At 38.2% G+C, this 12,807-nt stretch overlaps 3 protein-coding genes across 5 annotated transcripts in view; 2 read left to right on the forward strand and 1 right to left on the reverse strand.

Annotated features, from left to right (window-relative positions):
* The window catches only part of LOC107567693 (secretogranin-2-like), a 2,386-nt gene extending 2,240 nt beyond the window's left edge, over positions 1-146 (forward strand). The window contains exon 3 of the mRNA XM_016253414.1: positions 140-146. Coding sequence (XP_016108900.1) covers positions 140-146 — 7 coding nt within the window. The remainder of the gene's footprint in view (positions 1-139) is intronic.
* A 256-nt stretch (positions 147-402) lies between these two features.
* LOC107567704 (secretogranin-2-like) lies at positions 403-2,357 on the forward strand. The gene has a single exon (XM_016253447.1). It carries the CDS (start codon positions 407-409, stop codon positions 2,168-2,170), a length of 1,764 nt encoding a protein of 587 aa, XP_016108933.1. The 5' UTR covers positions 403-406; the 3' UTR covers positions 2,171-2,357.
* Positions 2,358-2,719: 362 nt separating this feature from the next.
* On the reverse strand, positions 2,720-11,163 carry LOC107567705 (AP-1 complex subunit sigma-3-like). 3 transcript variants are annotated; one of them, XM_016253449.1, is made up of 6 exons: positions 11,046-11,163; positions 9,408-9,556; positions 5,816-5,994; positions 4,781-4,889; positions 4,424-4,561; positions 2,720-3,679 (listed from the first exon to the last, which is right to left on the reverse strand). In XM_016253449.1, exons 3-6 carry the CDS (start codon positions 5,992-5,994, stop codon positions 3,644-3,646), a joined length of 462 nt encoding a protein of 153 aa, XP_016108935.1. In that variant the 5' UTR covers positions 9,408-9,556; positions 11,046-11,163; the 3' UTR covers positions 2,720-3,643. The 3 variants fall into 3 exon arrangements, with proteins under 3 accessions (XP_016108935.1, XP_016108934.1, XP_016108936.1); XM_016253448.1 differs by lacking the exon at positions 9,408-9,556; XM_016253450.1 differs by lacking the exons at positions 9,408-9,556; positions 11,046-11,163 and adding an exon at positions 10,750-10,861.
* Between the last annotated feature and the right edge of the window lie 1,644 nt (positions 11,164-12,807).

Consider the following 12,807-nt stretch of genomic DNA (forward strand, 5'->3'; position numbering starts at 1 on the left):
AAAATAGTGAAATTGTTTCCCGGTTAATTTGATTTTTTTTTTTTTATCGAGATTTGTTCTATACAAACATACGTGAAAATATCAATAGATCTGATCTTAGAGATCCGTAGCCACAAGTGAAAGGTTACCTTGACAACAGGCGGTGACTCATCCGGTGTTTAAAAACATGTTGTGTTCCGACTGATCTCATTGATGCTTGGGCGCTCGGAGCGTATCTTCTACTCGGTCTGGGAAACAATTTTGGGTAGTAAAGCAACTTCAAGAACTGATTTCATTGGTAGTTTAAACTCAAACAGAATTGTAGGTACATTACATGCATTTTGTTTTTAAATACCAAGGATGCAAAATAAATAAAAAGACTGCATGGGTTAACTATTTTTGTGCTTGTTTATCTCTAGGCGGTATTATGTTGTCACTACCGAAATTGTCCGCCGGAGGGGTGGTGGTCCTGCTTGTTACCCTCCTCCAAACACTAACCGTGCAGGGCGCTTCTGTGCGCCACCATCGCCTGCGAGGCGGAGATCAGGGGGGCTTCCTTGCCCCCAGCTCCGATATGATCAAAGCTCTGGAGTACATTGAAAGCTTGAAGCAGAGAGCCGATGGATCAGAGAGTCCAACAGGGGACTACGACGAGGTGGACAAATTCCGTTTTCTAGTGCAGCTCGCCTCCCTACAGGATGAGAATGCACCCACGCGTGAGGATGCCACCCGTTGGCCTGATAACAAGGTGCCACAGTGGGTTCAATCTCTGCTGCGGGTGCTTGAACAAGCTGGAGAAACTCCGGAAAGCCAGCCAGCGCCCAGAAACGAGCGGCGTCCTCACAAGAGCAGACGCCCAGTGGCAGATGCAGAGAGCCCTGTTGGAGACTACGGGGGCTTTGTGAAGCAGCACAAGAAGTTCCCACTGATGTTTGAGGATGAGGAGAACAGCAGGGACAACAAGCGGGCGACTGAGGATTTGGATGAGCAGTACACCCCTCAGAGCCTCGCCAACATGCGCTCTATATTCGAAGAGCTTGGTAAACTGTCTGCCGCACAGAACCAGAAGCGAGAGAACCAGGATGATGAAGACGCCGAAGACGATGATGACCTCTACAAGGTTAGGAATCTTGCATATGAGGACATGACCGGAGGGGAGGAATGGGTGCCGTTAGAGGAGCAGCTTGAGACGGAAGAAGTAGTTAAAGGAAGCCGTGAAGAATACAAACGAGGGTTAGGAGATAACAGAGAGCAGGGCGAGGTCATTGAAAGACGAGCTATCCCTACAGAAGACGATGATGAGAACGCAGATGATGACACAAAACTAGTGGATTACTACCTGTTGAAGGTCTTGGAGATGACAAACCAAGCACAAAAACGAGACCTGATGGAAGGAAGGAGGCGACTACTATCCCAACCCTCTCTAATTGACCCTAGGGCAATCAAACAACTGCTGTCAGCCATTTCAATGAAGCTCCAGGTACCTCCAGAGGACCTGGTTGGAATGCTCTTCATGGAGGAAACCAGAAAACAACAACGCCTTCCTGAGAGCCAGCTGGCTAGGAAGCCCAGCCAACCTCGGTACAAGGGCCGGGTCATCAAGTATTACAACGGTCGACAGCCAGAAGTCACAGTGAGTGATGTCCCTCCTGATGTCAAGACTGAGGATATCCTGAAAGTCCTTGGGTTAGGGAATCTGGCCAACAAAAACACACAATTTTCTTTGCTAAAGCAAAGGCCCTACAAAACAGCCATGCCAAAGTACTTCAACCCCAGCGGAAGACGGGGAAGCTTGTTCCTGTCCGAGATAAACAAAGCTCCAAGCAAAAGAAAAGATGATTACGATGATGATGCAGTTGATGAGGATGAAGAGTCGACCTTCCTCGCAGCCAAGCTCCTGACGGAATACCCCGACACCAGCTCGAGCGATCGCAAGAGAGCCATTGATTCCACCATGAATGGGCAGTTGCCTTATGAGTTGTATGAGGAGGCCATGAAAGATTTCTTTGATCAGGTTGATCATGGAAAAAGCATGCTCACCAAGAGAGACACCCAAGGCAAAGAGGAGCCCGAGGCGCCCCAAAAGCCACCCACTCAAGATTCAGCACAGGAGACCATAGATCAAACCCCACCTGTGTCTGGAACAGAAGAGGGTAAAGAGTATCACGGGAAAATGGTTGCAGGAATGTGAAGAGCCTAAGCATGTTTTTTTTCCCTGCTCCTATTCTGACAAGTCCCACCCCTTGACCTTTTATTTCTTTGATATAGTTGCTATGGCTACATGAACGACTTCTGAACTGTTCAAATTGCAAACTGGTTGTAAGAAGCTCCTACTAGCCAATCCTGCCACAGAAGGGACTTGTCGGAGTATGAACGGGGGGGGAAAATGCTTACTCGTGGGACATGCCTATATCTCCTCAAAAGTTATTTTTAAAAAAGTAAACAGTTTAAAGTGCTTTAGTTTTCATGGAATTCTATATGTAAATATATATGGTATATCAATGTGCGGGAGTTCAAGTGCATTTTATGTCGTTTATGAATTGGTGGTCCTCGAAATGTTTTCTGGTTCCTTTTGTTGGTATCAAGAGAAAGTTCCTGTAGTCATAGGTCTCCGCTTGCTGCAATCATTACAAGCTATTTCATTATCAAACCAATAAAGATGGATGTGATTCTCATTTATAAATCATTTTGTACGTGTTCTAAAGTGTGAGAAGAGAAACATAAATAAAGCATTACCGTATTATTTTTCCTCTCGCTGTATTGTGCTGCCTTATTACATGGAGTTATGCATGATTCAACACAAAAACAACCATCACTTAAAAAAGAAGAAACATAACATTTATCTGTGCCAGTCTGGATCTTGAAAAAGAAGAAAAAATATCAATCATATATTAATATTTACATCTGATAGAATAGAAAAGCTAAGGATTCCCACTTGATGATACAGGACCTAAAACAGTGGCAAGCATAGTCTCATAATAAGAGATATTAATAGAAAAAAATTCATTACAGTGCACAAAAATAAACTGCTGGAAGGTTTTTTAGAAAGCACTGAATGCATTTCATTAGAGAAAACTGCAAACATTTGACTGAGACTAAACATATCAAAAAACTGTTTTAATAACACAATATCAACAATGTGTGCTCATAAAGCAGCATTACCATTCCTTCAAAAGTGTTTTTTTTCCTTTCTTGAGCTAAATGTCTCCTGAGACATGCAACATGTTTAAAAATATGAAAAGGCACTTCAAATAAGCCAAGGTTTAAGGTTATTGGAAATATATGATTATTATATAAAATGATTTTGGTATAAAAAGTAAAAAATTATCGGTTAAATCTATGGTTGCATGTGTACATGCATGCTGGAGCCATCATAGAAATTCTGCATTACATTTATTTTTATAAGTTGACAAGACATAACCTATTCAAAAACACAACATGAACCCTGATTCAGTTACATTAAAATTTGAGTGGAATGGATCAAGATGTTCATACAAGCACAGAGAAGAAAAAAAACAATAAATAAGAAAAAAATATATGCAGCCCTCATGAATAAAGTCTATAACTTCTTGCAATGAAAATTGTGTCCTGATTGAAGGACACAACATACACTGCGGAGGCAGGTTTCTTTCCTTTTTGTCACATTGTATCACGTCAGCTGCTGTCAGAAGGCTGGTTTGCTCATGTATTCTTCCATCGTCTGAGGAGAAGAAAACAGGCACATAACTGATTACCCTTTTGTATAATGTTAAGTGAGATTTCAGTTTCCCGTGCCGTGCAGAGGTGAACTCTCCTTCAGATGTATGGACCCTGCTTATTAGAATGATATATGGACAACAAATGATTAGATGCCATATGGGTTTTAAAGGAACAATGGACTCAAAAATGAAAATTCTGTCATCATTTATTCACCCTCATGTCATTTATACCCCTTATGCTATAGTCCTAGGAGCGCTCAATATGCCAGCTTTGAAGGTACGTAAATGTCATCATTTTCATTTTTTGGTGAACTATTCTTTTAATGTGGTCTCATTTTTTTGAGGCATACTAGGAAAACTGGCATTTAGTGGTACTGAGAGCTGCTCTGTAAAACCACAATCTCAGACTGGCCATCCATTTATTTGTCTCTCTCTCTTTGTCAAATCAATAATGTTTTATGAAGGTGACGGCCAAAGTAGAGCTCTATAACTGAACAGCATCATTAAATCAGCTGCAGGTACTTTCAATCTGAAATGTCTGGCTCAGAAACACTGACTGAGATTGCCACATGTCCTGGACTCATTTTTATGTTGTCAAAACAACAGCAAATTTACACGGATGGAAAATACAAAAAGTTAAATTTTTTATTTTATTCTATTTCAATACTGTTGAACAAATAAACGTAATTTTCTGTTTAATTTTTCAATTTTATTAACCTGAATGCAGATCAAATTGAGTATCTCACCTCTTGCAGCATATCGGAGGCCTCTATAGACTTCGCAATAGACAGCTTGGACGTCTCCTGAATCTCTCCACCCATCAGAAACTCATCCAGGATGAAATAAGCCTTCTCAAAGTTAAAGATGATGTCAAGCTCACATACCTGTAATATGACAAAGACAGATTGGTAAATGAAATAGAGTAAAGAATAAAATAATGTGTTCAAGTGAGAAGTCTACGCAAAAATAAATAAATTAATAACAAAAATGTGATGTATTTAATAAAAGGAAATGGATATATCAATAGATATTGTATAGTATCTTTTATCAGATACACCAAATATTTGCTCCAGAGCTAAGAAATTAAGAAACAATGTATTTACATTGCCAAAGTATTTGTCGAGTAGCTCCACATAACGGTGCAGAATCTCTAAAGCCAGAAGTTCATTATCCTGGCTCTCCAAAGCACAGCAGAAATACAGACTGGCGTACCTACAAACAAGTAAAAAAAACATATAGACGTTTATTTTTATTTATAAAAAATCTGAAAATTGTACACACAATCCTCACAATTGCCATCTACAGGATTTCAGGAACACAAGTGTGAAAACTCACTCTCAGGTTACAGTGCCTGACAGAAGGATTTGATGCAGCATAAAAAGCTGAACTTTGACCAAGAATGTAGCTAGGCTCTGAAGCATTAAAGTACAGAAGCACAATTCTCTCAAATACTTCCATTCACACCCTCAAAAACAAAGGTTCTTCAGTGGTTCTTTGCATTTTATATTCAGACAATTTTATATTCAGGTCATTTTTACTTCCATTCAATAATGTAACACTTATTTTTCATGATCAAATCGATTCAGAATAAAATAATAAACAATTTATCAAAATCAAGCAATGTCCTGTTTTACTTGGAATATCACACACTAATATTTCCCATTGTGAGCTTGTGGGTCCATTTTCAGAAACCATTGGGTAATAGGGGGCCATTGTGTAGGAAGCTGCCACTAGGTTTCACCAGAAAACAAGGAGGACTCAGATAGAGGCATGTCGTCAGCTAATGACATCAGTAATGGCAGGAGAACCGGACTGAAGGACAGGACAGGGCAACAAACTCTATATGGACGCAGAAACCTTTGCATGCTGTATTTTAATTAGGCCACATAAGATCTTGACTGCTGACTAGGTGTCCGCTTTGCAAGATTTTAGAGTCTTCTGCTCACACCTTGTGATGACTAATGACCAAACACGAGAGCCTAGCAGCTGGGCGTTGAATTAATGCTGAATCAAACACCATCATTTTGTTTGAAATCAGCATGCTCTTTTACAATACATATGTGAGGAGCACATACTGAATATACCCCCAAAATATACTCCTTCAAGGCATTCTCCTTTGACCTGGGTTGAATGCTCACCTCTTATAGACAATCTTCAGATCCTTCCAGTGCAGGAAGTTGCATGTGCGTGGTTTCCGTGCCAACATCATAGTGGTCATGTCCTTCACGATCTTCTTCCTGTCTCTCTCCGGGAGGGGCAGGAACCATTTCTGCAGCCGTAACTTCCCCTGACGGCTGAACAGCAACAGGAAATGCATCTGTCGGAAAAGAGAACATGCATTTTAATTGGATGGTTCATCCTTTCATTTATGGAATGGGTGTGGCCTAGTGGTTAATGATCCAGGTTGGTTATCCAAAGGTTGTAGTAATGAGTTACCAAGATTGTTCCTTTGAGCACACCCATGAGAAAGGTGCTGACAGTGAAAATACAAAGTCACTCTGTATAAGTGTCATTGCTAAATTAAGTTTGAAAAAATCCTTTACTGTTCATTTGAATATTAATTCTGCTTTTTGTATTGGTCTGTATCAAATATAAAACCAATAATTCATAGAAACCAATAACTGTATGCATTCAAAAGGAAAAATGTCATCAATCTATGTATAAAATACTCTTTATGCAGGGTTTTTCTGCAGATGCTGCTGGCAAGCAGATGGTAGACAGAAATTCTGCAACACTGCAGGTAGATTAAAGTGTTTCACACTAGAGTCAAGGCCAAAATGATTCAAGTGGGAGGACATTCTGTGCCTACTCTATAATTTCATAGTGAATATTACAAAGTGTACTGGTTTCCTAAGTATTTATCTCACATCAAACACTTTAAAATTGAATTCAGTTTTCCTTTAAATTTACCAGATCACACATATACCAAGCTGGAAATGACATTTAAACAGCTGTGCTGGAAATATGGTAGTACATTAAAAGTGCTTAGTGCACAAGATCTAGACATGCTGAGCTGTGGTGCTCATGCAAGAAACACAGGTTCATATCTGGCCTGCATTGTGTTCTGATCCCGTTTTCCCCATAATGTCCTGTCTATGTCTTACTGTGCCAACAGATACAATTTTAGGCAACAGGAAATACAAAGAAAGAGACAAACTGCACTTCAGACAGGCTAACCTTTTCACTGTCACACAAACCCAATCAATATGAGACTCAATATCCGTGAGTCAAAGATTTACCGTCAACCGCTGGATGGACCTCTGCGTGAATCTTTTCCACACAAGAACTAATCAGCTCAATGCAACGATACTGAGAGCAAAACTTCTGAGAACTCTTCCTAATTTCTCCTCCCCCTCCTCTCAGTTTACATAGAAATCTGTCAATGCTTGAAAAAGCTTTGTCTTCTCGTAGACATAAACTGTAAAAAAAATTATGTAGTTTTTACAAAATTATTTTGGCAGCTGTGGTTGCCAGAATAATTTTGTAAAAAATACAGAAAAACGGTAAACACATTTTATACAAGTTTTATACAAAACTGTATAAAACTGTAATTTACAAACAAGAAAATTTGAATGTAAACCAGTAAATTCAACAATGCACACCGCTATGTTACCGTTTTTCCCTGTATATAGCACGGGAACTTACTGTTAACCTATTAACAGTTTTTTTCCGTAGCGTTTTTACAAAATTTTACAGTTAAAATTACACATTTTTTTACAGTGTACGTCACAGCTGGGCAGAGAATTTGTGATGCTTTCTTTGTGTCACACAAACTTGCAATAAGCTGCTTTTTTTCTTATCAGGTCACAGGCCACACCGAAAACTATTAACAGAAACCTGAGTCACACCTCTGAAAAAAAAAAGAGATTAAATACACACACACACACACACACACAAACAAAATGGAACTGGAGTGTTCACTTTTATTGGTGGAAAAGGGCCTTTCATAAGAAAAACTTCACAGAAATTAGTAATGATGAACAATACAATGAGAATTCAGTGCAGAGACATTCATAACAATGAAAATATTTTTTTAAATGACAAATGTAAAGAAATATAAAAATGTGCAATATAAATCACTTTGCAGAATGCAATGAATTCAACTATCTGACCAATGAACAGAAAACACTTAAATATGACTAAATCGTTAATTATTCTGTTGAAACTTACACATTTTCTACACAAAATTAGAATAAAAGTGCAAATTATATGTTTTTATTTTCAATATGTTGACTAGATGCCAACTGCTAAATTAAACAGTGTAATGTGGTCATATGACAACAGTGGAGCATATTACTTTTCAAAATGTTTATTAATTGTTGCATTGCATATTGCTTATTGTTATACATAAAAGCAGCTAGTACACAGTATAACTGCATGCAGTACGCTAAAAGTCCATCTCACTTTAATTACCGGTACAATTCACCTGGAGCAACCTGGGGTTAAAGGAAAAATTCATCCAAAAATGAATATGTACTCATCCTCAGGCTATCAAGATGTAGCTTAGTTTGTTTCTTCATCATAACAGATTTGGAGAATTTAGCATTACATTCAATGGATCCTCTGTAGTGAATGGGTGCCGTCAGAATGAGTCCAAACAGCTGATAAAAATATCACAATAATCTACAAGTAATCCACACCACTCCAGTTCATCAACTGATGTCTTGTGAAATTAAAAGCTGCTTACAATCCATTTTACCTTTACATCATAACTTCTGGCCAAAATATGAGCCTTTAATCCATAACAATGCTTCCTCTAATTACAAAAATCCATCACCTGTTGTAATTAAAATCCAGCGACATATTTGTTTAGAACTGTTTCCACTTGCAAACGGTGCTTGATCTGTGGATATTTTTCTCTCCCAATTCGGATGGGTCGACTTTTCACCAGAGAAAGAAATATTATGGATAGAGGACTAGTATTTTAGCTGAAGTGTTTGAAGATAAAATTTGATGATTTTTTAATTACAAACAGCTTTTCTGCTTCACAAGACATTCATTGATGGACTAGAGTCGTGTTACTTGTGAATTATTGTGATGTTTTTATAAGCTGTTTGGACACTCATTCTGGCGGCACCCATTCACTGCAGAGAGGATCTACAGGTGAGCAAGTGATGCAATGCAAAATTTCTCCAAATCTGTTCCGATGAAGAAACAAATACATCTACATCTTGGATGGCCTGAAGGTGAGTACATTTTCAGCTAATTTTCATTTTTGCATGAACCATTTCTTTATGTAAAATGACACAAGAACATGATAATGGTGATGCATTGGTCATTTTTCACAGAACTCAAACCGTCAAGAAGCAACCAGTCCTAAGCTTTATCCTCCTCTAAAGTCAATTGTTATGTTTAACGAGAGAATTAATGAATCTGCTGCAAGCAACTCACAGATGCAAGAACACCAGGTGGGAAAATGGAACCATCAGCTGCTTCATTGTTATGACCCAAACATGCTGGCAAAGAGTTTATTTGCTTCCTCAGTAAATCCTGATGAGGGATGAAAGATGAAAACACAAGGAAAAAACAAGGAAACAGAAGCATGCACTGAGTCGGGTCTACTATTGTGCTGCAGAGGAAAATGATTCTCTGAAGTATTTCTTCAGCGTGGAACACCTATCACACGACTTCAGGAAAAGAAAAGAGAAAGGAAACAGTGTGCTACAGCTATTAAGTTACATACAGCTTTATCTCTACATTCCAAACTTTCCACACTCCTTACACACATACCTCTCTCCCACACACAAAGTTTCACTATAGGGGAGGGTTGAAATGAAGCTCTGAGTTTCCTCCTGAGCCTGTTCCTTCTTAGATTTCAGTTCTGTGATGCTCTGATTTCATTTTCCTTCTATTGTTGGAGTCGACACAGCTGTGAGCGGCTAAGGCACACAGGAGAACATGCTTACAAACACACTCGCTGCAGTTTAAATGAGATTCTGCAGTGTGCTGTTATCTCTTTGAAATTAAAAGGGCCACTTCTTCATCACTTGTAATTACTCCGATGCATACAGACGATATCAGATGAAGCATTTTCAGAGGAGCTGCATGTATTGTATTACTACTCTGGAGAGATTTTGCAAACACTTACCAAATTTCAACAAAACTAATCTAAGAGCTAAACAAAAACGTTTTTATGAACGTATTTTCAAATGTACTTTTCATTCAGCATTTAATTATATTCTTTTAAAATCTATTAATAACTAAAAAGGTGTCAATAATATTAAGAAATAATAATAATAATAATAATAATATTGCATTAATAAAAATTTTATAAAATTTTACCCAGTATTAAAAACATTTTTTTATTTTATTCTATTATTTTAAGGTTGGTGATATTATAAATGCATATGTAAGAGCATATTTTATTATTATTAATAATATAGATTACTGACTGATATTTTAATAGTACACTTAGCAATATATGATATTTTTACAACATATTTTTCCATGTAGTTTGAGTATTAAAGTACAATTTAAATACTTTAATTAAAGGGGTCATATGATGCTTTTTTAAAGATCATTATTTGGTGTATTTGGTGTAACAGAATATGTTGACATGCTTTAATGTTAAAAAACACATTATTTTTCAAATACTGTACATTATTGTAGGTCCTCTATGCCCCGCCTCTCTCACGCTAAATATTATTAATAAATAATATATTACTAAAATATTATTAATAAATATATTACTCTATTTAAAAAAAAATTTAATAATAGCTAAAGTTCCTATTTAATTTGTAATATTGTGATTGGTTTGTAAAGAACTCTTTACATATTCTTCTTCATTCCAGCACACATTAACCAGAAGAGCAGCAGTCAAATGTAAAACACACAGTGATCATTTCCTATTTGAACAAGATAAAGGAGTTTACCTGGCTGCCAAATCAAGCCAGCTAAACTAGGACTTTACACACAACTTGTCTCCACAGTAAAGGTATATATACACAATAAATGTTCTTCTTTTGAATTTTCTATTAATTAAAGAATTCTGAAAAGAATTCAAAAGGTTCCTAACAACGAACACACAAAGTGTCGAAATCTGACAGTCCGATATCAAGCGAAACGAACCAACCGGTTTATCCAGACAGATGAGCTGACTTCACTAAAACGCCACCTTTAACTCCCTCAGCATCCGATTCATTTGCTCAGACTTTGAATAAAACAAGTTTAGGTGAAATACATCCGCTCTAGACGACACTGTTTTCTTTAATCAGTGATAAACAAGCAGCTCGTGAAGGACGGAAGTTTTAAAGCCCGCAGGTGCGCTCGCATATACTTCCTGACAGGTGCACGAGCACAACCTGTGGAAGAAATGACCTGTCACCCTGTGCTTTTAGGCGAGTCAAAATAATATACTGTGTAACTTACCATCTTGAAGTTAGAAATACGGAAGGAATGTTGAAATCCACAAAATTAGTATTCACTTCGCAGTTGGTCAAGGCCGGAGTCATCGCTGCCCTTCCCAAACTGTGCGGGAGAGAAAGGCTGCGCATGCGCAGATGCGTAGCTGAGCGCTCGACCTTGTTTTCGCCTCCACTATCTGAGCTCTGATAGGTTGAAGCACTGCACCTGGCTTGAAAGGGGGCGGGGCAACACACTGCTCACATATTTTCCTGTGCGTTACCTTTAATTAAACGCCTTTTGTAATATGCTGCCTTGACATTTATGAATATAGATATGGCATGAATGAATGCCACTTAAGAACACAATTAAAAATAAATTAAAACTGTATTTTTTATCAAATAATCATATAATAATAACAATTAAAGTACAGTTTGCTATTATGAATATTAATATCTTGTTATCCCTCAGAAAAATAACTGGCACTAATAATAAATAATTGTAGTGTTGGGTCCGAGTCCACCTTGTCGAGTCCTAGTCCTTAACCAATGGGAGATGATTTTTAATGTATTTTTATCTTAACTTTATGTTGTTGCTTTTTATCTTTTATGATCATTTTTAAATCTTTTATTACACATGGCGAGGATTCGTCTGTACTCTGAGAAATTTCTTAGTCCAAGATGTCCGTGTCAAGTTCGAGTCCAAGTACCCCAAGCAGGGGCGTAAATTTCGTCTAACAGTAGGGGGGGACAATAAACATAACATTTCTCAAGAGCAATTTTTGAAGGAGACACAAATAATACAGCTAAAATTGTACTTGTAAGGATATGTATACACAAGAGGAAAGCCTTACTACTATTAGTGCAGCAGGGAGCCCGTGCCAAATTAGACAACTTCAAGCTGTTGTGGTGGCGCAGCGACAGCGAGCATTACTAGCCGTCACAGTGTTGCCAAGTCCGCGGATTTCCTGTGGAATTAGGCTACTTTATCACTGTTGCCATGGGTTGAAGCAATGTGTATTTTAGCCCCCAGTAGCAATTGAGCGGGTTTTATTATGAAAACCTGGCAACCCTTTCCGTCAACCCGTGCCAAATTAGACAACTTCAAGCTGTTGTGGTGGCGCAGCGACAGCGAGCGCTCGTGTCCATTGTAGACATTACTAGCCGTCACAGTGTTGCCAAGTCCGCGGATTTCCTGTGGAATTAGGCTACTTTATCACTGTTGCCATGGGTTGAAGCAATGTGTATTTTAGCCCCCAGTAGCAATTGAGCGGGTTTTATTATGAAAACCTGGCAACCCTTTCCGTCAAGCAGGTAACGTTATTATTTGCTAACATAGCGACTTGTTGAAAAAATACATTGGCATTGTCTGTATTAAAGAGAAAATAATCACTTCATCATCCGATATTTAAGGGAATAAAATAGCCTTGAAAGCCTTACTTACTGGAGTTCCACAACTATTGACTTTGTTCTCTCTCACCAGACTTGGGTGTGTGTGTGTGTGTGTGTGTGTGTGTGTAGGTGATGTAAAAGAGGAAAGCAGGCATTTGGACCAAACCACTGTGAGGCAAGGGAGGGGGAGACTCAACATGTTTCTAAACTTAAAACGCATTTTTGCCCCATTTGTGTTGTTTTACTACTTACACAATTATTTAAGGTATAAAACATTGTTATTTACAATGCACAGCGTGGTTTTTAATCATATTTTTAGGGGGGACAACCCACAGATGGGGGGGGGGGGGTCTGCCCCCCCTCCCTATTTTCTTCTTTTTACACTTTATTCTTCCATG

The sequence above is a fragment of the Sinocyclocheilus grahami genome, unplaced genomic scaffold, assembly GCF_001515645.1.
Source record: "Sinocyclocheilus grahami isolate Dianchi unplaced genomic scaffold, SAMN03320097.WGS_v1.1 scaffold1181.1, whole genome shotgun sequence".
Classification (NCBI taxonomy): Eukaryota; Metazoa; Chordata; class Actinopteri; order Cypriniformes; family Cyprinidae; genus Sinocyclocheilus; species Sinocyclocheilus grahami.